This window comes from Ambystoma mexicanum, chromosome 2p (genome assembly GCF_040938575.1).
Source record: "Ambystoma mexicanum isolate Mex_15411 chromosome 2p, UKY_AmexF1_1, whole genome shotgun sequence".
NCBI lineage: Eukaryota > Metazoa > Chordata > Amphibia > Caudata > Ambystomatidae > Ambystoma > Ambystoma mexicanum.
In genome coordinates, this window is record NC_090923.1 from 885,607,887 (window position 1) to 885,634,935 (window position 27,049).

Consider the following 27,049-nt stretch of genomic DNA (forward strand, 5'->3'; position numbering starts at 1 on the left):
AAGGACGCGATAGAACTCGTCCCAGGACACCAGGTAAACAAGGGTATCTGTTCAACTTACTTCCTTGTGCCAAAGAAAGATTTGACAATGCGCCCAGTATTGGACTTACGGCCTGCCAACAAGTATGTCAAGCCCCAAAAATTCCGTATGACCACGCTACAAGAGCTAATCCCCCTCCTAAAAAAGGGGGATTACATGGCAACCTTGGATATGAAAGATGCCTATTTTCATATTTCCATGCTCCCAGCGCACAGAAAGTACTTGCGCTTCAAGGTGGACAGTCGCCACTACCAATTCAAGGTACTGCCCTTCGGGATAGCTTCAGCACCAAGGGTATTCACCAAGGTACTGGCGGTGGCAGCTGCACACCTACGCAGGGAGGCAATCCCAGTGTACCCTTATCTGGACGACTGGCTCATAACGGGGGAAACCCCAAGAATTTGCAGGTCAAACATTCAGAGGACTATCGACCTCCTCCACGAATTAGGCTTCTCTATCAACGAGAAGAAGTCAAGTCTGGTGCCAAGCACCTCAAAACAGTTTCTAGGAGCAATCCTAGATACTCAGAAAGGGTTGACCTTCCCTTCGGAAGAGAGAATTCGGAATATACTACTGCAAATTCCACATTATCAGTCAGGTCAACAAATAACGGTACGCAAAGCAATGCGGTTACTGGGCATGATGGCGTCATGCATTTACCTGGTCCCCCACGCGCGTCTGCGCATGCGTCCCATGCAGGAATGGTTGGCGAAACAGTGGTCTCAGGCAAGTGGTCAGTGGGACGATCTAGTGGTCGTTTCGCCAACACTCGTACAGAGCTTACACTGGTGGACAAGAGAGAATCTCGCAAGGGGAAAACCCTTTTACGATCCCGAAGCACAAGCAGTGGTGACTACAGATGCATGCCTGACTGGGTGGGGAGCTCACCATCTCCACCACACAGCTCAGGGTCTCTGGTCTCACTCAGTAGCCAAGAACCACATCAACCTGCTAGAGCTTCTAGCAGTATTCCGAGCGCTTCGGGCGTTCGAGCCCCATCTGCTAAACTTGTCGGTGCAGATCCAGACGGACAGCACGACAGCCATGTTCTATCTGAACAAACAAGGAGGGACTCGTTCGCCAAATCTGTCCAAGCTTGCCCAGAAAATCTGGATATGGGCACTCAGACGGAACATCTTCCTGTCATCACAACATGTTCCAGGGGAGCTCAATTCCCTAGCGGATGCCCTAAGCAGAGACTCCCTCCCAAAAGAACACGAATGGGTCCTTCACAGAGATATCGTAGAAGATCTCTTCTCTCAGTGGGGTTTCCCCACTATAGACCTATTCGCCACAAGCGAAAACAAACAATGCCCAGGATTTGCATCCAGGTTCCCCCAGCCAGACTCCCAGGGGAACGCCCTGTGGGTGAACTGGTCAGGGATGTTTGCGTACGCTTTTCCACCAACCCCTCTCATCAGAAAGGTGGTGTACAAGATGAACAAGGAATCGATGACGCTCATCCTAGTTGCTCCCATGTGGGCGAGACAACCATGGTTTCCACACCTACGCAGGATGGCGCTGTGCGAGCCCATCAAACTCCCAGCCTGGTACAACCTACTGTCCCAGCAACAAGGTCTAACAGTGCACCAGGAACCCAACTCAATGAACCTAGCAGCATGGCTCCTGAGGTCATAGAGTTTGGCCATCTCAATTTACCACAGAGGTGTATGGACATCCTAAAAGAATCCAGGAAACCAAACACAAGGCACTGTTACTTTGACAACGGACCTCATTTCATTGACTCTGACGTATATAAGAGGAGAACTGTGAATGGAGGAGGAACTGCCACGTTGGGAGGAGACCAAGTGCTATGCAGAGGAGTGCACCTCTAGCATCGACGTCCTGGAGGGGTGGATCCACATCAAGCCGCAGAGCCAGCAGTGACTCATTAGCTGGAGGCTGGAAGGCAGGTACCTTGACAGAGCAAGCAGCTCCGGTTAAGAGAAAGAGAATGGTAAGACGACAGTCTTAGTCGGTGGTGTAACCACTGAAGAGCAGTGGTGGGCCAGGTGCCCAGCAGCGAGCACTGTGATGTGAGAGAAGAGAGGAGCGCGAGGTCCTGAGCTCTTACCGACAAGTGCCTTTCCCACCACAAGAGGTAAGGACAGGGAAAGAGAGACTGCAAACATGTGGAGGCGAGTGAGATGCATGGCTGTGGGTTTCCAGGCACAGCAAAACCAACGCAGGTACGAAATACAAAGTGAATGTAACGGGCACTCAGCCCCACTGATCCATAGAGAAAGGGATACAAACTATGTGATTCAATGCTAAAGTAGCCGCAAAACGTATGAAAAGGCACAAGAACGTAACGGGATGCTGGTCCCAATAATCCAGGGAAATCGGGATATTGATACTGTAACACAAGGCTAGAATAGCCACCAAAGTATGAGAAGTTAAGAAAATGCAACAGCCACACGGCCCCAATAAATGCATGGAAAAGATAGATGAAGTTTTATCAAAGCTGAAACACCGTCTTAAGAATATCAAGGAAGCGCAGATACAGGTCCTGTCAACGTTACTGAGTATTCCCTCCAAAGTGCATGAAATCATGTATGACTATATTCCCCATATGGACAGAATGGCCAAGTTAACTTTATACCAAGAAATAATACATTTAACCACAGATCTACTGGACTTTTGCGATGTCCCAATGCTACAAATGTGGGAAAGATAGACATGCCATTTTTTTTTTTTTTTTAAGCCATCCTAGAGGGATTGGTAAACTTAAGAATCAGCAAAGTCTGTGCTCCTGGTTAATTGACTGCATACATGGGAAAACCTCTTCATGATGCACACCTTTGTCGACGTCAGACCCTTATTGATCATGTTGTGTAATCGCCAAAGAAGCACCAAGATCTTCCTTGTAATTGAGCACTGACACTCAGTTATACTTGAACAAGACCTAAGCGCTTATAGTTAACTTCACATTACCCTTTCGGGCATTCACATAATCTTTCTGATGCAGCACTCGGCTCTTTTCTTATTTTTTTTATTTTGGATAATTGAGTGCAAACCTAGCTTCTGCAATCAACGGCGCGCTGAACGTTTGATCCTTTAATGTCCACATAAAAGCAAAATCCTGAATTCTCATTCTTTACCTTGCTATGGTCTAAGACTTTTATCTTTTCTTCCTAGTATGTATTTACATAGATCAATCTATTTTTAGTGGAATACAGTCTCGATTCGCATAACAAGGTCATCTATAAGATTGATTAATCACTCTCTTTGGATACCCACTGGTCTTCAGTTTTATTTGTAATTAATTTGCATGCTGTTCTAAGTCTTTTTTCGATGAGCAGTTGCATCGAATTCTGAACAATTGTCTGGCTGGCAAATTTGTTTTAAGACTTATTGGCTGGCGGCTAGTAAACTGTAATAGGTTACTCCTATCCCTAGGTTTTTGTTAATACAAATTGGTGACCAATTTACCATTTTTTATGTTTGGGACAAGAAATTAATCTGATCTCTGCCCCATTGTATGGAAAACTTTGTGATAATTTTGTTCATGCATCCAGGTTATGAGCTCGGTCGCGGCTCAGTTTCCTCATGCTACATAATAAATACATCATCTATTCAGCGATACCATTTTATTATGTGCTTCTTGTATGGGTTTGTAATTGGAAGCATGGCAACTATCTACATTGGTCACTGATATGATATGTATTCCAACAGATAAAACTGATTTAAGTGATTATAAAGGAAAATTAGATGGATAACCACATGAAAAGTGAGTGTCTCATATGAGAATTTATCGCGGTGAAGCTTCAAATAATTGAAATTAGTAGTGAAAGTAATTTGTCAGAAGATATTGCAAAATAACAAAAAAAATAACAATTCTTTGAAGTAAAGGACAATTTATTCTTTACAGGTGCACATAGTGATTTATGAGTGTAGGTGCATATTTCACAAATATCAGATCAAACAAATTATTAAATAATTGCAATGCATATGGAAATACAAATTGATGGAAAATGCTCTGTGGGCGAACAACCTTTGTAGCAGATTGAAGTACTGTACATACAATCTGGAAATAGGAGTTGTGTTAAAGCAAGAGGGAGTATTGTCCTGATGAAGACCCTGAAGTAATGTTGTAGGGTTGAAAAGTGCATTTAGACGTTAGATGTAGAGGTCAATGATTTTGGATATAGTTGTTTTTAGGTCAAGCAATACATTATCTGTATATGTTCTTTTAACAGTTGTTTTGATTATAAGTTATATGATATTTCTGGGCACTTGGTGCACGGTACAAATATCCTTTAACATTAACAATCACCTCCATAGTGGTGCTCTGTGGATCTGAAATGGGAAGGGGCTGTGGTGTTAGTAGGACAGAGTGGGGAAAAAGTGCAAGAGAGTAGGGATGTGCTGTTGGCAGCTTCAGTTTGGTTAACACAGTTCGCTGAGCTTAGGTGTGGTTTTCAGTTGTTAGCTGTCTTGTTCTGTTGTGCAAGGCTGTCTGTGATTTGTTTTGTTGTTGGGGTCTAGTGAGGTTTGTGCAGTTTGGTGTGCTTTAGAAGTGTGATTGTGTTTGGTTATAGTTTGACATGTGTATGCAAAAGGGTGAGCTTTTTAGTGGGTTGGTTAGTGGCATCGCTATCTAGATGTGATGCATGCTAATTTCCAAATTCTTTCTAGATATGGCGTGTGAATATCTCCACAAATGTGGCACTGGCTGATATTCACAATCCTGTCTAGATGTGACGCAAGCTACTATTCACAATCCTGTCTAAATGTGACGTGACGCAAGCTAATGCTCACCGTTCTTTCTGGAGTGGCTAGAACAGTTATGGTACAGTTTATTTAGATGTGAGAGATGGCTAGCCAACACAGTTGGCAGCTTAGTGTATATATATTGGGTTAACAATTGCTAAAAAGAGTGGTACATCATGCAGGCTTCAAGCTAATGGTTGGTGGGGAAGATCAGGTAGGAGAGAGGTGGGCCAGTTCAGTTTAGTGGGGTGCAGTTATTGCTGTGCCCCCTGTCTCCATCACACCTACTTTGTCTATTGCTGCTGGTTGACAGCTGCCTGCTTCCCCTACTGACACTGGCTGACACCATCTGGAGCTGCCTCTGTAGGAGCTGCCGTGTGCCTTGGTGCCCTTAGCCAAGGGCTACCTGGGCAAGGCTGCCCTGAGTGGAGGTCAGAAATGGCTTTCCTTGGCCAACCGGGGAGCGGTGGCAGAGAGGAAGGGAGGCGTAGAAAGGGAGAACCAGCAAACTGGCTTCTTTGCAAGCGGGCAAGGGCAGAGTTGCAATTTAAACAATCCATATTGTGGGGGTCGCACTGTTTGTCACTGCCCTCATAAGGGCAGAAATCATACAAAACTGGCCAATCGGGGAGGAGTGATGTGGGAGGATCAGGCGAGGTGAAGAAGCACAAGAAAGCAAGGGAGAAAAGTCAGAAAGCAAAGACTGAGATGGAGACAAGATCAAGGAGGGGGCAGGAAGGACATAGGGACACTCACCTTGCCAAAAGCCAGGACGGAATGCACAGGACCCGCTCACACGGGCCCGCTGCATGAAATACCTTCCTGGTCACAGGGGCAAGGTGAACCTGGTGGAGCACCCAATCACGGGCGTGGGAGGGGGGCTGGGAGTGGGAGGGCCAGGGTCACAGAGCAGAGGATCGGAGCGAGAAAGCAGGGGAAAATAGTGTACAGAGCAAAAAGAGAGAAAACAAAGACCGGGATGGAAGAGGGGGTCAGTGAGCAGAGGATCGAAAGGAGAAAGCACGGGGAAAAAGTGAAAACCTGAAAGCAAACACCGAGATGGAGACAAGATGGAGGAGGGGGAGGAAGGGACAGAGGGACACTCACCTTGCCGTAGCTTAATTTTGTTTAGGTACAGCACTCACTCTTTTCCTATACATCTATTCTGTCCCGTTGTTTTGTACAAAGAAGATGCTGATAATAAGAGGTTTTGCTATCATTTTGTTATTGTTTGGGTTTCTTAGAGTAAAAAATATTAAATAAGATGAGATAAAATAAAATATTTGTATACTTGAATACACTGCTTTTTTTGTTGATTTAGTATGAGCTGTAAAAAGTGTATTCTTTAACTCAGATCCCCTATTTTTGAGAAACAAATTTTGAATAAATATAGTGTATGTATAATCCATCTCCTATTACCGGTCTCTGTATATGTGCATTAATGTTGCACACTCCAAAATTGGGCAAATGACCTCAACAAACAGAGCGGGCCATAATAAATGCAGGTAGCTGTCCCTTGCAGCCTGCACTGCTGCCTTGATGTTTTCTGTAAAAGAACTTAAGAAAAATTGGAGACTAAATCTAAAGTGATAAATGCTGGAGAGGTACCAGTATTCATTCAGGTGCGATATGTTTCTTCAAATACTGGGAAAAGCTACGCCTGTAAAATGCTGGCAACTACCTTCCCACAAGAGACCGCACCAGATAAATTATGCCTATTTTTCTTTTTTCCATCTTCGCCCCCCACACCCAATCCCCACCACCCCTCTTCCCCCTCCCCCAAAGCAGGAACGTTGAATCGATATTGGAACTCCATTTATGAAGACACAAGAGTGCCCAAGGACTAGGGCCTGTTGAAGTACAAACTTGTAGCAAGAAATGCCTGAAGCCCCTTTTTTCTAAATAAAGCTTTCTACTTTAATCTGGAAAATGCTATTACACTGGAACAATGTACTGTACAAGAACTCTATAAATAAGAAATGTGGAGTCTGTGAAACACAAAGCAGTATTACATCTAATCAATAATAATAATACCATTACCTACAAATAGTAGGGAGAAGAGGGTGAGAAAGCCAAAGAACGGGCGCCAGTTCTTACTTTTCATGGACAACAGTATTATGCTTTTAAAAATAGCTTAAAATATTGACCTGTAATTTCATAAACCAGAAATGCCATGTGTTTTCAAATGAAGCATCAGATTGCGAAAGGCTTCGCTTTATCTTTGCATTATCTCATTTAAAACATGTGAGATACTGTTGAATAACAATCATTTATTTGTCTGCATCACCAATCAAAAGTGGATTATACTTTCCAGAGTATATGTTAGAAATATACTGTGGGACCATTCAAAAACACAAGGCTGAGAACCCAACAAGAGCTGTGCTCCATTTATGATGGGCCCAAAATATTTGAATGTATATTCTTCCCAAAGGAATTCAGCAGGCTCAGAATGTTTGTGGAAGAGGCTGATGCAGATACAGAAAAGTTTGGGATATTGTCACAAGTGAAACGTTCTTGGATTCCCTATATACACAGAGAGGAGCAATTTTGTATTTGATATACCCTTTGTAGAAGAAAGTGTATCTGCAGTTAATTGTGACATATTTAAGGACCGTCTTTATTATGACTGAGTACAAAACGAAATAGTTAAAAAAAAAATTAAAAAATGAGGCTTATTGCTGCATTATGTGAAACATCACTGTATATACAATGCCTGTGAATATATTTGCATAGTTTTTTTCTTTTTAAGAAAAAGGATCTGAAGTGTAGGGTACAACTGAAACTTCACCTTAAATTTAATTTCTGCTTTGCCATGTATGTTGGAAGGGGAGCAAGAAGTAGTCCAAATGGGCAAAGGAACCCTTCCAAGTTTCACTTCTCAGGCTTAACACATACAAACCTGACCCCGCCCAGGAATACACAAAGGGCCTTAATGACCTATTGGGGCCAGTTATGAAGATTGTATCTATAATGGCCATGTCAGACAGTACACTAATGGATTCAAGCCCTCCTCTTTAAAATCCCTTTCCATCATGTGTCCAAAGTCCAGGCAGGTCAAAAAAACAACTTTAGCTCAGGCCACTGAACAATGCATAGCAAAAAGGCATCTGTTCTAAACACAATTAAAGGGAAGGTTATAGAGTTTGTCTGACAGAAAGACACCAAACATTGGTTTGTCAGAAGGAGTAGACAGATCAATATGCACCATTTTCAAAAGGTTTATTGGAAAATAATAAAGAAAATGCCTAACCTTCCCTATCCTAAGGTTTTCCCTACCTAACACAACTAAACTAGGGTTCTCGTCGGGAATGAAGTCCAAAATCAAAAGTCTGTCCTCAGTCGGAAACTAACCTTGGCTGACCCTACCACTATTAATACCGAATAAAAAGGCCACGAGAATGACTCCGTTCTCCTGGATTGCTTCTCAGCAAAGTTCTTCTCAGTATGGAATATTTAAATAGTCTTTTGCTATCCCTCATAATAATTCTTCCAGTTCTTTCAAGGGGCCTGTCAAGCCCTTGTATATTTATTCCCTGGACTCTTTGGACTCATTTCTGGGCTTTCTCTGGTTCTTGACTTAGTCTCCAAGCATGCGTTGTGCATCCCAACCCTTCTTTCTTCATTAGGATCCAAACACAGATTCTGGGTCCAATCCCCTATCCTTGTGTTATTTATCTTCTCGCTGAAATATGTAGATAGTCTCCGGTTGACTCTTGCTCTTCTTATGATCTTGCCATTCACTGAGATGAGTATGAAGAGTCCCTGAGTAACTCACACTCTTCTGGTAAAATCGCCAATCACTGGGACGGGTGGGTTTCTTCCATCGTTCTATTCGCTTTGCTTATTGGGAGGAATATCACGGTCCACTTTTTCTTCTATGCCCCGTTCCCCGGGTCTCCCTCTCTCCCAGTTACCTGCAATGTAGGGGCTTTGCGTCACTGTCTGTTTTTTTTCTCTTCTTCGTATTCCAGGTGTGGTAGGTCAGAAGAAGGATACAGTCACTGGTGGCATCTTAGTAATCGGTTGTATTTAGATGTTAAAGAAAAAGGCCCGTCTATCGGTTTTATGGGTTTAGTTTCAAACGCAATTCTTCCAGTATCTGTAGAAAACTGCTCCCCGTCCATTTCTCTTTCTCTCTTGGTGTTTCATGTATTTTATGCCTTGCAACACTGTCCTCTTGATAATTTCCTTTCTCTTCTCAACATTCACTGGCACTGTTATGAGTTTGGTTACTTCCTTGGTAGCCTTTGTTATCTTTACACCATTCATTTGTACTGGGACGAGTATGAGTGGTTCCTTGATGGTCTCTGTTACGTTAACACCATTCACTGGCACTGGGATGATTATTCTCTGGTAATCTTTCAACATTCACTGATACTGGTACGAGTAGTATTGGTCCCTTGTAATCTTAATTTAGGTCATGTTCAAATATTGGTAAGGCAGGCGCTTTGTTACCAATCAAGTTAAGCTTCTCCTCCAAACGCACGTTTCCATGACTCCATGAATCTTCAGGGTGGCTGTGTTTCTTTGCTGTTTCAGGCGTGTCTTCATTTCCTTTTCAGGTGTGGCAGGTTAAATAACTCTAAGGATTCTGGTACTTGTATTTTTAACACTTCATTTTACTTGCAGGTGGCTGGAAACGACTCCTTCCATAGCACAAATCGTCCCCTTGATGGGCGGGAGGGGGAAAGCCAAGGTTGTGGCTCTCCATTGTAAGGCATGATGGCCCTGCTGCTGTTAATTCAGGTCATGCAGCTTTCCCCACTCTGGCCTCTGCCATTCCTGTTACCTCTGTCATACTGGATACGCATCGCTGGTTCTTCCCGCGGTGTCAGGCTTGCCCATCGGACACTACCTGCTCTCTTATTCTTCTTCTTCACAATATGAGTGATTGATGAAGATTGATTACTGATAACATTACAATAGTAAATGGTGACCGGTTTGAGGGAAGGTTTTGATTCTTTGATGTTATAGTTACCTCCCAAGGAGAGGTCATAGGGAGTTCCTGGATGGAACAGGAATCTCTCACTGTGATGTCCCGGTGACTGCCACTCTTACTGGGATTACTGAATAGCGGCCTCACTCACCTCCCTAGCCTCACATGGAAGGGCTCCCCTCTGGGTGGAAGTGGATAGATCCCATGATTTGTTACACAGGGTGGTACTCTTTCTCCTAGGGGTTCAACAATTGTCTAACTTTCCTATCTCGCTCAGGGTTTCCTACCCAGTGTTGGGCTTGTAGCCCCTACCTTAGCTATGCGCTACATTCCTGAGACTTAAAACTATCTTCTTGCTGCGCATCCAGTGATATAGAGTCCAGCTTGTTCCTCAATATGTACCTGCCCCAGGGATACAATGTCCAGCAGACTGGGCAGATCTAGCAATGCCTCTCGAGGGATAATTGCACCCAGCTCATTTGTAGTGTCTTGCTCTGCCTCTCAAGGTACAAAGCACCCAGATTGCTACGCACGTTGCAGTATGCCTTCAGAGATACACAGTGATGCGCACTCTGGGAGTTTCACTGTTCCTTTAGGGATATAATGCTTTACTTGCTCTGCAGTCTGCAATGCGCCTCCAGGGAATAGCACCCAGCTCACTCTGAAGGGACCTGTGTACCTCAAATGGCCAGCTCACTCGCACTTGCCTTCAGCTCTCCCTCTGTCTTTCCATAGCGTCCTCTCAACTTTCCTTACTTCTGCATGGCTTCCAACTTTGTCCACCTCTCAACCAGGCAACCACACCAACTTGCACCTAGCTTAGTGGGCTTATATGCTCTTCTCTAAATTGGATTTAATTGAAACATTTTGCTTCTGTGCAGCTACTCCAGTTTAAAATCCCCCTCCAGCCGTTTTGAAGATAAGCAGAAGTTGTGGTGTTTCTCCACCTTTTGCGTGGCTCACGCTTCGGAAAGCGAGATCTGTGTTACGGAAGCTGCTCCCTACTCTCTGAAACAATGTGCGGGACTTTCTTGGGCGGTTTGTTTGTGGACTGAGCTGCTTCCAGGTATACCAGTCCCTTGAACCCTGTGGCCCCATGCTGGTTTTAGGTGGTTCCACGAACCAAGTGTGCCAATGACATGATAGGTTAAGGAGTGAGCCCTGAAGAAGCAGAACCCTGCGCTGTGGTGCTGTCCTGTTGCCAAATGAATGGAAAGGGGTTCTTCAAATGCTGGTACTGCCCTCCTTTTAGTTCTCGATACAGGTGTGGAGACCCTGTCTGATCCCACAGTACAGCACCTCCATAACCCTCCTTGGTGAAAGCATGGAGCTTTGTTAATCTTAGGGTGAAGCCGCTTGTTTTTAAAATGCGAGATCCGCATCCTAATTTCGGCTTTGATCATTTATTAGCAAAGTGTGTTTTTTCCAAGTAAAATCAAATGTCTTCATTGCACATACATGGGTACCTAACCTCACCAGCTTTTAAAGTTGTTAGGTGGAGATTGCCTGCCTTTCACATTTCTCCCTGCCTTGGAGTAGGGTATTATGCCATTGATAGTGATGCTAACTAGGCTGACTGTCGTTTTCTTTATTAAACATTTGTGATGTGTGATTCTTTGTTCTGAGCTCATTAAACACTGTAATCCAATGGTTGATAACCGTGAGATGTTAACAAGTGTTTGAATTTTCCCTCGAGCTAGGCTCCCTGGTTGGGGCATAGCATGTATGCCTGTGTGGGCCACTCGATAGTAAGAATCCAACGAGAAGCTTGATTGTTGGACGCTTGTTTATCTGGACAAGTCCAGCTCGATTCCATTGCGGCCTAGAAGATACCAAGTAGCCACTGTAGCATTTGTCCATGAGGTTTTCCAGGGTGCCTTCAGAGATGAGATTCTCCTGCATGTTCCCAATGGTTTTTGTAAGGTTTAGAATGTGTCTGTTAAAGGGTTGCCTGGGTAGCAAATAGACCCAAGGATCCAGTGATTTTTGGGGTAGCCGGACCATGCCGTCACCAAGCTGCAAGCTCTATTTTTCTCCAGGGTAAATCCTTCATGCAACATTGACGTCTGATCATAGTGACGGATGCATTAATCATCCGATGAGGCAGGCACTTGGCTATTTGATGGTGGCAGGGTTCAAGCTACATATTAAGCAGCTGAAACTTGGAGATCATATTGGCTCTATGCTCATGCTAAACTGAACTAAAATAGACTAATAATGAGTATAGCGAGTGGACCTGGTGAGGGTGGGCATTCGGTCTGATGCATGCTTGTTCATATGTACATATAGGCCTGGGTTGCCTTCTGAATTAGAGGGTGTACTCTCTGCTTTACACAAGAAATCTCACTGCCCTGAAGGTAATAGTTGGATGCATACTAGATTGCTGCAAGGTGTTCATAAACACCAGCCCTGGCCTGATGCCATCTTCATGGGAGTCTTCTCTTTGCAGTGTGCATTGGTTTTCCATTCACATATTGTTCATGTGTCCCGAGTCTCGTGGTTGGTGTGGAATACTGCTCCTTGTTGATTTTGAAACTAGTGTCCGCAAATCAGTAACTACCTCCTGCAACGGTTCTTCCAGTAGATGCCATCATCAAATTGTTTTCTTCCACCATAGGGCTCGGCCAGCTGGGAGGTTCTCGAGCTCTTTGAAGGAGAGGACTCAAATTCAACATCATTGCTTACAGGAAAAGAACTGGCCTTCGATGGATAGAGCACCCTCGCTCTCTGGCTGTCTCCCTCTCTCTGCCTGGCTCTCTCGCACGCTCTCTCTCTCGCTCTCTCTCTCTCTGGCTGTCGCTTTCTCGCTCTTCTTGGCTGGCTGTCTCCCCCCGCCCCCTCTGCCTTGCTGGCTGGCTCCCTCCATGGCTGGCTGTCTCTCTCTTCCCCCCTTATTCTCTCTCCCCCCCCCCTTGCGCTCTCTCTCTCTGGTGCGCACTCTCTCTCCCTGGTGCTCTCTCTCTCCCCCTCCCTCTCTCTCTCTCTCTCTCTCTCTCTCTCTCTCTCTCTCTCTCTCTCTCTCTCTCTCTCTCTCTCTTTCTCCCTCTCCCCCTCTCTCGCCTTCTCTCCCCCTCTTTCTCGTTCGCGCTCTCTCTCCCCCTCTCTCTCCCCCTCTCTCTCTCCCCCCCCCCTCTCTCGCCCTGTGCCCCCCACCCCATGGTTCTCACGCTCTCTCTCGCCCTCCCTCCAGGTGGAAGTCATGTAGTCCCATGCACATTTGCTGTAGCCACCTCTTTCTTGACTGACAGTAGCACAACCACGGAAATGAGTCCACGCACTTCTAGGGATGACCCCCCCTCCCCACCTTCAGAATTTCCCCAACGTCCTCTAAAGCAAGGTAAACCCTACTGGTAAGTATTTCTAATTTTGGCAAGGAACCCCAAGGCCCGTGGCCTTTTCCATCTCGCTCCGGGACTTTCTAAGCAATACTTCTGGTCTGTTTGACTGGCATGTGCCATCAGGGTTTTTTCTTCCAGTCTATCCTTTTCACACACTTTCTGACAGTCTCTTTCTCTCTGCCTGCACCCCTTTTTCTTCTTGCTTCTCTCCTTTCCCTCTGCTCTGCCACCCTCACACTACCTGCTCCTCTCTCCTGCCACCTTTCTCCCTCAAGAACCCCTGCCTATACCTCTCTCCTGATCTTGCACACTCTCTGCCTGTCTCACCAGACTACGTTCCCCCTTCTCTCCACCCTCCTCAGTTCTACTTCTACTACCACCTTTCCCTCTCTCCCCAGTTCTACTTCTACTACCGCCTTTCCCTCTCTCGCCAGTTCTACTTCTACTACCACCTTTCCGTCTCTTCCCACTCTTCTGCCACAAATTCTGTCATATATCCTCAGTCACACACCCTCTCTAAATCCTCCTAAACGTCCCCCCTTCCCTCTCCTTATCTATCTCTCAACGCACCTTAAGTACCTCCTCACTAAACTTCACTGCACACAACTGGTACCAATCTGTCTTCCACAAAATACCTTACCTGCACTCTCAAAAACACTGCCATAGTTCACGCCCCCGTCTGGTCTCTTGTCCACCACCGCTCCACCTAACACCTGAACACATTTCAATCTTCTCTGTGCTGACTGTGCTTTTGTAACTGCCCCGCCTACCTTGTTCCAATACTCCTCCTGGCACCCATTGGTCTCCTGGTCCCATGATCGTCTTGGCAAACCCCTTGCTAACCTATCCCTCTGAGGGATGGGACTTCCTACGGAAAGCTTTGAGGGCTTTCAACCCTGCACCATCTTCAATCTCCATTTGTGGGATGGCAGCCGTTTTCCTTGTGGTTTGCTTCCCTGCTGGTGAGTTCTGTTCCATACTGGGTTTGGGCAGGATTTCTGTCTCCCCTGTCTTCCTTTCTCACTCTGTTCTTTTCTGTTGCCCCACCATTCATCTGTGTTCCATCTGGGGGTGGAGGGTTGGGTGCCTCATCCTTTTTTTGGAAGTACACTTTTGTCCGAGTTGTATTGGTTTTTCCCACATGCACTCTGGAAGTTGATGTTCTGACAAAGACAAAAGAGCTCTGTCCAGAAGAGAGGCTGGCCGGTATAGTGGAATGGACACTAGTACCAGCAGTCAAACACAATGCACTCCGGGGTGGTGAGTGCCCGCCCAGCCCCCGAAGCCCCAACTCACTCATCCTGTCTCTGGGATCGGACTGGTTCTGCCATCTGCTCCGATGGGCTGGCTTCCCCAGATCAGGAGTCCCCCCTTACTTTGTCATATTGAACAAATGGAAGCTCTTTGTGTTAAGATGCAAGACCTATGAACCAACCCATTACTTTTTGGAAAAGGACATGGCCACAATGTTAATGCTTCTATCAGAGAATGTAATGGAGGATAATGCACTAAGGTGATGGCCGAGCTATGGTTGCTTTAAGAACCAATATTAATTAATTTGTGGGAGCCTTGTTAAGGGTTGCAAACATAGCATTCCTTAAACAGTAACTTGAATTCGTTTTTTTAAGGTAAACTTAACCGTAACGTTCCTTTTCACAACGTTTTGTTCAGTGGATATATATCAATATGCTAATATATGCACTGGTTCAGACCCAGACCTAGAGCAATATGTGCATCCTCTGCGATAATGACCCCCGCCCCCCTCCCCACATCCCCCCCCACCCTCTAGGAGTACACCCTACTAGGCTGTCTTTAGAATGTGCTGATTTAATTCGCATTCTTAATTTTCATGTTTGAGCAGCCAGGCGCACTTGAATTGTGTCCAGGCAGTCTCTTATGAGCAGCAAAAAATGACTTTGAAGCCGTTGTGGCATGTTCGAAGCCATGGTTCGAGGGGGACATGTGACACTCGGACATCCCCTGCCACTCTTCACCTTGACGTAAGTGTCACACACACCCTACTTAACGTATCAGTATAAGCTGTTACTTGCACATGTCCTGCCCCGCTCCTGAAATTGGGAGGCAACTGAAGCAAATTCATCTTTTGATAACTATCCGGGAAATTCCTAAGCATGTCCCGAACTGGATTTTGCTCGCGGCTTCCTGTTCAGTGTTTGACATACATCTGAATTCTCTTTCGCGTGTAAGTTCTAGAAGCGGCCTATTTTGCAGTCTTCAGTGAAGGAAGGAATCTTTCTTTCAGATTCCAGAGATGCAGCCGTGGCCCAGATGCCTTTGAATTGATGGCTTTTTAAGACGTTTGGTGCTTGCGCAAGAGGGGATAGCCCGAAGCTGGTTTTCTTCAAGTGCAGGAGCAGCAGCCAGCGCCCTGAGAAGCGGTCTACTTACAGTAAACCAACTGGTTCTGCTGCATTTCTCTGCCTGGGTGTGAGGTCCCCTCTCCCAGTCCTAAGCTTACTTGCAATACGATCTTCTGCATCCACCTGGCCAGCCTCCCAGGGACACTTAGGGTCTTGGCAGCATGCAGTCTTTCTACAGGCCCTGCAGCACAGTCTATAGTTATTTTTTTTTTTTAGTCTATAGTTTTTTTAATTGTTTTTAAAGTCTGAGAAGGTGTTTTGCACGTTCTGCTGCCAAATGATTCAGGTTTAGGAACATGTATTAGCACACGAGAAAAAGTTTGTGCGCGGGGTGGCACTCTCAAGCAGGGATAACAAATATCTCTGTGTTCTAGAGACCATAGACCTGTAGGTAGGCCCAGGTATATGGCATGAGTGATACTGTGTAGTGGTAGTGAAACCTTATGGGTGATGATTAAGACAGAGGGCCTGGGTGCGGGAGATAATGACACACTGCCATAAGAATTGAGGTCTAGCGGGGCCGATGGAGAGTCTGAATTATTTTCCCCTTTCCAACGTCCCAGCAGTGAACACTGAGTATAATGCGCTTTCAACAGATAGTGTTTTGATTGTATAGAGCTGTTGGTCTGGAAAACCAGAAAGGAATGTGAATGGCCGAGCAGGGGAAGGGCATTGCCTGTCCCGAAGGACAAACCCATTGGAAGACAGGACGGAGGTCTTGAGCTGCCAACATACCCGGCGTAGATTTAGGACACTAGCGCCCACCAGAATAATGGCCATCCCATTTGAACTGTCAAACGACCATAAACTAGAACTCCTAAATCCATCAGAATTCAGTTTTTTAGTGTGGTCCTAGAGCGGTCTGGGAGGAGTCTTGAGGAGGGGTAGCTGATAAGGGGGGAGCGCAGAGTGAAAAATCTCCTGATTTGTCATATGAGGAGCAGGAAGGGATGCCAACAAAGGTAGTCTGGTGGGGAGGCATGGTGGCCGCACCCTCATGTTGGGAATCAAGAGAAGCACTCCTTTATTCTGAAGGGCCAATATGACCTCAAAAGTATCCACTGAGCTCATGTTAACGACTAGGTGCCACCCCATGTGACCAACCTTGCACGGAGGGTACCATATCAAGCGGACCATCAATCCAGTAGCGGGGAACCATGGTGACAGAGTAGAAGAACCACGTGCTAGAGGGCCGGGGTAGATTAGAGAGTGGGCAATCTGTCAAGGAACTATGAGAGGCTTGTAGTATGTATATAGGTGGTAGCCAATGAGGGTGAGGGTTAGCACTGTATAATGCTTACGTCATGAGTGACGAATATTTTCTTTAAAACATTGTGAGCACTTTGAACTAACTGAGATCTCTGTGTCAGTTTGCTTCTACGGGACCTTCTGCTACTTTTTGCTTTCTGTATGCAAAATGCATTTTGTTTTCCTTGCAAAAAGGCGTACCACGCTTTTTTACTCGGTGGAGTGTTTTTTACTGTCTGGTTGTTTGGAGGGCCACCTTACAATGGGTAGAATCCTAAAACGGAAGGGTTGTGAGCATTTTTCTAAACCCGTGGATTTCCTTCAACATCCATAGCAGTTCTGGGCCTGAAGTTTGAAGCGCCTGTACATTGAGTCCGTGTGTAAACAAGGAGCTAAATCTGCAGTAGGACAAAGTGCTGCAAGCAAAAATGAAGCCAAACCCAGTGCACTATGGATACCTATGTCTTGGGAGGAGGGTTGTCATTCCATGAGGAATCCAATCGAACTGTCCAAAGTTGTATAGTCTCATAGTGGGCTGGTCAGAATTTCGTTGCAATTGCAGACATACGCGATTCAGCTAAGGAATGTCCAATGTAAGGGCAAGGTGCCATCACCAGAGAGATCGGTCCAGGGTCAGTTCTGCTCACGGAGTTTGCTCTGTTCACACAATCACAGATCCGTGTGTTTGGGAGAGAGGAGGGCAAGTGGTGCAAGGGCAAAATAGTTTGAAGCAGAAAGCAGATGATGCCAGGCTGTGAGAAGAAGCTGGTCATGGTTAGCCAGGGGCATCAGTTAGACGGTCCAGTTACTTCATGTATGCACTTCCCAGGGGGCACATGTATCTTCTTGTGGTCACCCGAGACTCCAATTTCTGTAAAACCCTTTCGGCCATGATCCCTCCATCTTGTGGACAGCAGCAAATTATTGATGCATCTGTTAAGAGCTGTACATCTTGTTTGGCACTGTGCACCCGTGTCTTCTAGCAACACACAATTTTCAGATGGCCAAATACATGCATTGCTTGCCGTAGAGTAAGTAATAATGCTGTTCGATAGTTTGGCAGACCAATTTCTTGAAATGTTTATTGTGGTGGCGAAAACCACCTTCCTTCGCCTTTTAAGAAAGATTGTTCACCAATAACATCATCCGTTTGCAAATCCTAGGATTTCAGTGAAATTACGCCAGCGCAGTTGAGCAACGCAGGCTGCAACTTCCTGAGCGGAACTGGAGTGCTGCTAAAGCAATGATCTAGAGGAACCCTGGTAAGGAAGCAGTGATTTAAGCAGGGCAGTAACCCACATGGACAGGAAACCGTTCTTTCCATGTTAAGTTGCTGTAAACAAATGGTTTCGGCAGCATCTTCCAGCACTGCAGATTATGTGGCAGATGTAGGACATATGTGGTCATACTAATGTAGTAATGGTAGGAAGCGGAAGGATGCTACGAGTACCAGAGATTCTTGAGGTTTGAAGACCTTTGATAACTGACGCCACATGGATGCCTTTTTATCCCTTATTGTTATGCTCAAATTTTAATCAGTTTCAGTAATCGTCCTGCTTTTCTAGACTGAGTCCCAGGACCAAATGGCTGTCTTCAACTCTGCTAAGGAATTTGCAGGCTCTGCAAGCCCTGCCAACTCCATCTTTCATGGATGCCATGTCTACACACTGAGCGAATCAGATGGTCTACATAGACTTTTCCATGAATTAATCTAGTCTGAATCACTATATTCACCACAGGCGCTGGGAAAGGTTTTCAAAAGAACTCGAAAAAAAATGCCTTTGCTTAGTCCATGGGGTAGAGGCTAGCAATCTTATTCTTCTGGTGAATGGGAATAGCCAGATCACCACCACATGGGCAGTCCTGGGTTAGGTCTGGGAGATTCTACCCAGCACCTGTTGCCAACAGATTCCCAACAGGAATTCACTGCATACCTGTCGTGAATATGTATTTAATTTCATTTATGTAGCGCTTTCCCCCACGAGCTGAACAGAAAATATAACAGAACAAAATACATGGGTAAAGAATTGGGACGAAGGAACATTGTTTTTGAGATGAGAACAAAAGGGACGGGAAGACGGAACTGAGGCAGAGTGTGCCAGTTCCTGGGTGCAAGAGAGTGAGATTGAACACCTGGAGTCTTGGAGGACCGTAACAAGAAACTAAGAATGAAAATGCAGAGTGGGAAAATATATAAAGAGAAGCAAGATAAGTAGGGGCCAGACCATGAAGACATTAGTGGATAATGCCGAGAAAATTAGATGAGAATCAAATGGAAGCCAAGAAAGAGATGAGGTAATTGGAGTACAACATTAAAGGTCAAAGGGGAGCGGAGTAGCAGAATTGTAGATGGGGCGAGCTAATAAGCTGGACGTCCTTTTACGAGGGCGGACTGATAGTCAAGAAAGAACAAGAGAGGTGATAAGTGGTTTCGAAGCCTGAAAAGAAAGGAAAAAAGCAGCTTTAGCGATATTGTAGAGGAAAGGTGAAAATGAGACTTGAGGAGCAGTGTTAGAAATATGACGAAAAAGGAGTGTGTAGGGATAAAAGTGGCGCACAGATTGCAAGCAGACGAGAAGAGAAACAATGGGAGAGAGGAGATGGCAGTGCGGGAGCATGGGAAGCAGGAAAGAAAAACTTCAGTCTTGGAAGCATTAAGATGGAGAGTGTGTGAATGCTTCCAAGATTTACTGCAAGCAGACATGCTGAAAGAGAAGCATAGAGAGAATCGGAAGAGAAAGAGAAGGTAATCTGGGAGCCGTTCGCATATAAGTGGCAAGAAAAGCTAAATGAAGAAATGAAAGCTGAATAGTATAAAGAGACAAGCAGAGGTGTTGCTAGGTCTGGAAAAGATCTGGGGCTACACTAATGGCGGGACTGGGGGCTAGCTAGCCTTTTAGTTGTAGCCCCTGAGCTTTTATCCGGCGTTACAACCAAAATACCCAGGGCGTAGCCCCCTCAGCCCCCCTTAAAAACGCCTCTGAAGAGAACAGGCCCAAGCACTGTACCTTGAGGTGCATCAAGTTGCGAATGTAAAGTTGATGACAATTTACCAGCCCATGAGATGGCATACCTCCAAACAGTTATATAAGAGCAGAACCAGAACATTCCAAGAAAGAAAGAGGCAATAAGAGTTAAGTGATCAACGGTGCCAAGAACAGCAGGATCAATAAGAATCAGAATCGAAGATCTAGACTGACCAGCAGATAAGAGCGGTCTGATGGAAAGGGACAATGTTTGGGAGCCTTCCAGAGGGCCGCGGTGCATATGCAGTAAGTAAATCCCTAGGGTCTCCTCACCCATGCACAATCCCTCCAAACCACTTCACTCTCCTCACCTTTCCATTTTCTGTGTCTCACCCACGTTTCCTCTTTTTCTCGGTTAACCTTATTTTGAGTACAAACCTTCCCCTAATTCTATGTAGTTGTAATCGCAATTTGTCATTTAGTGTACTAAAATAACTGTACACCATGCATACACCCTCGTACCAGCATGCATGCCCATTTGCAGAGAAAAATGGGGCAGCCCATGACCCAAAAACTAGGTTTGAAATGCACTACTAACCTCTAGCAAGCAACTTGGCATTGTAGAAGGCCTCGGCAACCCCTAATCTGTCCATGGTTACACCTTTAGGTGGGTTGTCTGAAGGACTCGTCACACAGAACTTTGATCCATTAAGGTCTTTATTCAGCCCAGGCTTCTTGGGCAGGTCTGGTGCTTTCATGAAAATGTATGTTAGCCAGAGAGTACAAGATCACACTGCCATTCAATCAGGAAGGGTTTGTGGGAGAGAAAACTGCTGAGGGCACAGGAGTCTGCAATCTGGGGCGCTCCAGATTTGTAGGACTACGACTCCCATGATCTATCACCCTTAACTTTGCTGGCTAGGCTGTAGGGAGTTGTAGTCCAAATCATCTGAGAGGAGAAGGCTACTCCCGTTCTGCGCTTTTTATGGAATGAGCAGTATCAACCGGTGAATGTTATATGGTGGTAACCACCAGGAGCTAACGTCCAGTGCTGTTGCTGTGGTAACAGGCGATCACCTAAACGTATGCATTTGGAGAGTTGCTAAACTCCAGTGGTGTGTGTGGTGGTCGACAAAAGATGCTGCACTTAAGCAACGTTTTATTATATAAAATGGTGCTTGCTTCCAGTGATTTTACAGGTTTCAACTTCCATTCATGCTTTTTGAGTGGGGGATGTATTTTTTCGGAGGAAGACTTGATAACCTACATTACTGATGTGATTTGTTGAGATATGAATTAATAATTTCTCATGATGTATGGGAGGGTGCGATATGCTGTTAATTATGCATGGTTGGCATGTCTTTTGTTGTCGGGCATGCCCCGTATGATACCTGTTGGGCTGGTTTCATCCATTGGAAGCAGTTTTCGAGCATTCAAGGTCACCTCTCAGGAGGGGAGCGAGGTAGATCGGTATAATGTAGGATAGTGAATAAACGGAGGTCCGCACAGATTTTGTTGTGACAATAAGGTTTAAATCTCATAAAAGGTAGGGTGATGATTTGGTGGATGTTACATGTAAGAAATTGAGCTCAGGCAGTCTCTAGGAGCGTTTCTTGAAGGATGGACTCTACCTTCAAAGGTCAACCAGGTCTTTTGGGTACAGAGTTTTGACAGGGAGTACCTGTGAAGTGCCCTCTTCATTCACAAAAAAACAAACATCTGTAGTATTTCGCCGATTGCAAGGATCACGTGATATGGCCAGCAAGACCTTGGGAGCGAGTTTGGTGATCTCGAGGAAACACTTCAGAGTGGCTGACTGAGGCAATATGGTAGGAATTCTAGGTGGGAAGACATGTGTGGCTGATGCCTAGTACCAGACCTGTGAGTATCTGTGAGGGTGAAAGAGAAGCAGAAAGCAGTGCTGGGGCGCTGGATCTGGTGGCAAGAGGTGGGGGAGGGAGGAGAATGCCTGGCATGTAAACCACACACAGCTGCTGGTTGAACTCCAAGACAAGAGGAATAGGTGGGTGACAGGGCCAAAGATGGATTGGCACTGGCAGAGAAAACGCATGCTTCAGCCACAAGATGAAGGCCCAATCGGGAGACATCAGCAACCCACACTTGTAGAGCCACTGTGAATGGGAATGAAGCGAGAAGTGCTGACAAACGGAACAGAGTGGGAAAGGGTCTAGAACTTTGTGAGTCAAGGAATGGATGGGCAGTATATGTTGGAGCCTGGAGGAAAAGGTCCTGAGAAGTGAGAAACGTTGATGGCAGGAACTGGAAGAATGTGTTCCTATAGCATATTGACAAAGTGGATAAAGGGAGGAATGGCAATGCCTTGAACCAAGAGGGTTCCTAGAGCATGTTGAGGAAAGAATTAGGAAGGGCGAACAAAGAACGCAGGAATTTAACGGGAACTTTCACACAGAGTACATTCACTATTTGAATGCGGTGCAAGTGCATGAAGTCCCACTTCCCAGATACACTTGCTCAAGAGACTGAAAGAAGAGACACTTCATATTACGAGTTGTAGTCCATACCCCCCCCCCCTCCTACTTGTAACCAAAAATAAGTAACCAGGGTTTGCGTTCCGGAGCACCTGACACTACTTACTTGTAATACAATTATAGAACTATCTTAGTTTTAAGTCATAGTTTTCAGGAAATCGTCACATGCCTCAGGATTACCAAAACACGTATATGTGTTCAACTCTCAGTCTCTGAGCAGAAACAGTGGGAGCAATGGGCAAGCTTCTGATTGGATGAATGCGATACTGATCTAGATGCGCAGTAGTAGCCAATACTTGCTGATCACCCGGCTGCATTTCTGAAGGTAATCTGCATGCTGGGAACCTCTTTGTTTGGCTATCTTGGGCAATTTCTTGCCAGGGTAGAGGTCAGTAGCAGTGGGTTTCTGGTGATTCTGCAGTGACTCTAGTGGCAAGAGGAGGATTTTCAAATAGATCTGGAAGCGCTGGAGCTACTGACACAGCTGTGTTGAAAAGGGGAAGTGCAGAAACTTTTCTGAATTGCAACTATTCAGTTCGTTGAAGGCACACCTCTGGGGTGAAATTAAGGGATTTTGTATTTGCTCAGTTTGCAGATGCCTGGCAGAGCGCAGCCATTATGACACACCTTTAAAGAGTGCAGGGGCCAGCAGAGATTCCTCGCAATTTGTTTTTAGGTTTGCGCCTCTACTGTGCTCTGGAAACATAAAGATGCAGGCACTTATGTTAAATGAGAACTTGGTTGTTGAGGGTTCTCATCTCTCCCAATCACAGGGTTTCATGTATTCAAAGTTGTGCTGGCCACCCAGTCACTGGGGGCTATCCCACTCAGCTAACACTGCCTTTTTCACAGGCTTTCTCTCAAATGTGAGTTTCAAGGTTGAATCCTAGCCATCAATCACAAATTGGTCCTACCTGGTTCTCTCTCCAAGGCATGCCGTAGCAAGGACCATGCAACAGCTATATCCCAGTCACTCTCTCATTGGAAACAGCATTTTATATTTGACAATGTATTGGATTGACACAGAGGCTCACATTAGGGACATCCCCACGGTGCAGCAGGCTGTATCCCCACAGTGATTTGCTAACAATATGACCAGTCACTGTCTGAGAATGAGTAAAAGCTAGAATGGATTTTTTTGGGCTGTAAACCACTTAGAATGTCCCGTATGACATTATGTTTCGCCCAAATTGACTGAAAAAACGTAATCGAATGGTACATTTGGCCGAATTTGGCCAGTACCATTTGTTCACAGCTAAAAATACTGAACATGAGGAGCAGTGTCCCCCGCTCCCTATGTTCGATATTATGGTTTTCTGGGGTTGTGGGGGAACAAAAAAAAAAAGGGATGGACACATGTTAGAGTGACAGAACTGATGCTGCTTTGGTATAGGAGAAGCAGTGGTAGACAGAGAAAAAGTAAATATGGGGGTAGGGGTTTGGGGGTTGGGTCTATGGCCAAATTTAGTTTGTTTTACCGAAGTACAAACCGAATTGCAGCAAAATCGGCTACAGTCAATTCCGCCGTGATTGTTTGTACTAAGATAAAACAACCCAAATCCTGACACTACAGCTCTTTCTGCCCTACTGATGAGAATATCGATTTGCAAATCAGTCTGATGCAGCTCATAAATTCATTCCAGCCTAAAATGCCAGGAAGATCTCTTCTGTGCAAGGCTACCAACATCACCCCAGGCTTTGCCTCACTGGGCTTCACCAATGAGGTGCAGCTGCATCTAGGCACAGAAATCAAAGCATGCATATTTGGATTCCATTAAGTTACTCAAAATTAGCCGACAATGTGAGGACCGCAATGGAGAATAGAAGGAACAAAAGCTAAACATACTTGTTTTGTAGACTGCAATATGCTCTGGGTCTAAATTTCCTGTTTTCACCCTCTATGCCAAATGAGAGGTCTAGTCCATTTCCATCTTAGTCTGATCCCACTCATGAGGACAGGTCAACCCCACAATGATTCACAATGGCTACCACCAACCAGCGGGGACACAGCTAACTTTGCAAGGAGACTTGCACAAAGAATGTAATGCCTGTGGGGCCACCCTCAGGCTTCCCCATAAAGACGTGGTGTCTCTTGGAGGCACTTTATGAATTTGCATGCATAATGGGGGCCTTTGGCTCTTCAGAGAAAAGTTAGTTAAACCAGGTAAGGGAAAGCTCAAAAGTACTCTGGGTTTGGGACCATAAGTGCAGGATGGAACATTTGGTCTCCCAATCCTCCTTCTTTTCCCTGTATTTAATGTATAGGATCTACTCTTGCTGTAGTTTTACCGTTTTTCGATCTTCTGCTTTCAATTTCAGGATTGTATAGGATGTTTGCCTTTCCTTTTTGTTGATTTCTTGTGAGATTGGGAATTGGTTAAAATGTTAATCCATTCATGGGAGACAGCCCTCGGGCCAGTGATAATACACTTTAACTCATACGACCGTCCATAGGCCCAGCTTTACGCCTTCAAGCACAGTAGCTTGCACTCATGCTTTTGGAAAGAGTCCTGTCTTTTTACTAGACTCCTTTTTTGTTGTCAAATATAATGGTCAAGTAATTCTGTTTTATTAATTGTTCTTTCCTCCCCCACCTTTTCGTTATCTCATCTGACTGGTTTCCCTTTAGCTCATCCAGCACAATCACCCTCATTTCCTTCTTTAAATGTCTGTCCGCCTATATCCCCCCTTCATCTTGACTCTTTTACATCTCCTGCTCTTCCTCGTCTAATGCTCACTATAGATTTCCCGTAGCACACTTCCTCTCGAGCTCCACTTTTTATTCACCCATTCTCTCACTTTTTCCCCCCATAAATACATCTCTCAAACACTGTTCAGTCTTTCTCATGCTCTCTTCCCCTATACATTGCCATTATTATTATCTTTCCATTTCCCCACAATGATTTTTATACTGTAACGTGGTTGCTTCTTTGCTATCTTTTTGTATGTCTACTTATGCTTGTTTCCTTTCCCCTGCAGTTCCCAGAGTGTGGATTCTATGGCCTCTATGAGAAGATTCTTCTTTTCAAACATGATCCTATGTCCAATAACATCCTCCAGCTGGTGCGATCCACCTTGGACATCCAGGAAGGGGACCTGGTCGAGGTTGTGCTATCAGGTAAGATTCCTTTTGGGTAATGGAAAAATGGTAAACGAGGGATCCTGGAGAATGCTGTGCTCTCCTCTCCATGCTTCCAGGCTAGAGATGTTAAGTTACTGGGGTAATTCAGACGTGGAACCCTTGCTCACTGTTCTTATAGAGGCACAGCTCCACCTCACTGACGAAGCCCAACCAGGCTGAAACACGTGTCTGGGGTTGCTGTTGGTACTCATGTTCAGAAGAGAATTGCCAGGCATTTCGGTGCTGGGCTGCCCTTGGTCAGGACAAAGACTGATATGTAGTGGACATTTCTCTTCTGTGAAAGGATGGTGAGCCAACCCGGGATATAGGCCGGTAGTAGAAAAACTCCCAGAACCCCCCTTGTTTTAGAGATGAATGAGGGCACACAGTAGAGGACTTATCAGACTTACCCAGCCTGCTGCCGTAAACACAGCACTTGCCACTTGCTGGCTGCACTACCCCTGCTTATTGCTCCATTATCTACTTTATTTTGTATTTATTATAATTTATCTGTCTATCCTCTGCTCGGCACTTTCCACTCTCTCCCTTCTATGCACTTTTCCCCTTTTCCCTTCCCATGCACTTGCACATTCTCAATGTCACTGGGCCTAGTAAGATCGTTGTTTTGTGCTCCCCTGTTCCCCTCCCTTGCATTGTCGCCTCCGAAACACTTGTGTTCGAGTTCGATACAAATAAAATATCAAATAGAACTGTCCGGTGGAACAGAGGGGGGATTCCTTGTTTGGACAACGTGTTATGTAATGCTGGTTACTCTCCTGGAGACGAGGCGAGAGGCCGAATAATGAGATTTAATTGAGGTAATGCTTTCAATTAAAACGGCAACCCCCACCTCACTAGGGTAATAAAAGGGTGACATAGGAACACCTAATAAAGATATGATTATTTGTGCCTCTAGGCTTCACAGCAAAACGCTCTTTTGTAGCACACACAGCACTTCTGGCCAGATATAATACAGTCCTATTGTGATTGTTGCCGCACCTAAAATGTTGCATGTGGAGGCCAAGAGGAGGTGCTAAAATGAGGCGCCGCCAATGGCAGTGTAACATGCCAATGCAGTGCAACTAGCCAATTGGTCTGCCCTGGCAGATAAACACGACATATTACTTGTTATGGAGGCATCATCACATTGGGCTGAATGGTGGGTTTGGAGTGGGTGGTGTGTTTGGGGCTGGGTCATAGAGTAATAACATGCTGCCTATGCTTAGTCTTTTACAGTGAGTTGACTCCTGTGTCTTCACTGCACAGTGAGCATGGTAGGAGGCGGCCAATGTTGATCTTGAGACTGCATATTAGGTGTACCTCCTGAAGACCAGACTATGGTTGGCATTAGATGCAGTAATCACCCTGTGCTTCACCTGCCCTGCTACGGCTGGGCAGGTGTGCAGCTCGCATTGTCCTTGTGAAGTGGCGATTAAGGAGAAACTGTTTGCCAAAAACTAAGGTAGCCTGGCAAGCCCAGGAAGGAACAATGCAAATGCCATAATTCGACAGTGAAACCACTATCGACGAATCTGCATTTGCTTGGCCAGCCTATCTCGGCAGCACGCTACAGTCTCTGGCCTCTTGGCGCTGTGACACCAAGAGGAGCAGCAAGGGCAGCTACCTAATCTTTGCAGAAACCACCTGAGCCTCCCCAGTCTGCATCCTGGTAGGGTGCAATTGAGCTTTTAGCAGTAGTTTGGCAAGTGCATAATGGCAACATAAGTGAAATGAATGCTCACATTTCCACAGATAAGTTACAATTGGCCTTTTATTGTACATGTAAGCTTTGTGTTT

General features: G+C 45.4%; 1 protein-coding gene across 1 annotated transcript in view; it reads left to right on the plus strand.

Annotated features, from left to right (window-relative positions):
* The window catches only part of PRKD2 (protein kinase D2), a 704,913-nt gene that overhangs the window by 264,270 nt on the left and 413,594 nt on the right, over positions 1–27,049 (plus strand). Inside the window, exon 2 of the mRNA XM_069644584.1 lies at positions 25,111–25,249. Coding sequence (XP_069500685.1) covers positions 25,111–25,249 — 139 coding nt within the window. The remainder of the gene's footprint in view (positions 1–25,110; positions 25,250–27,049) is intronic.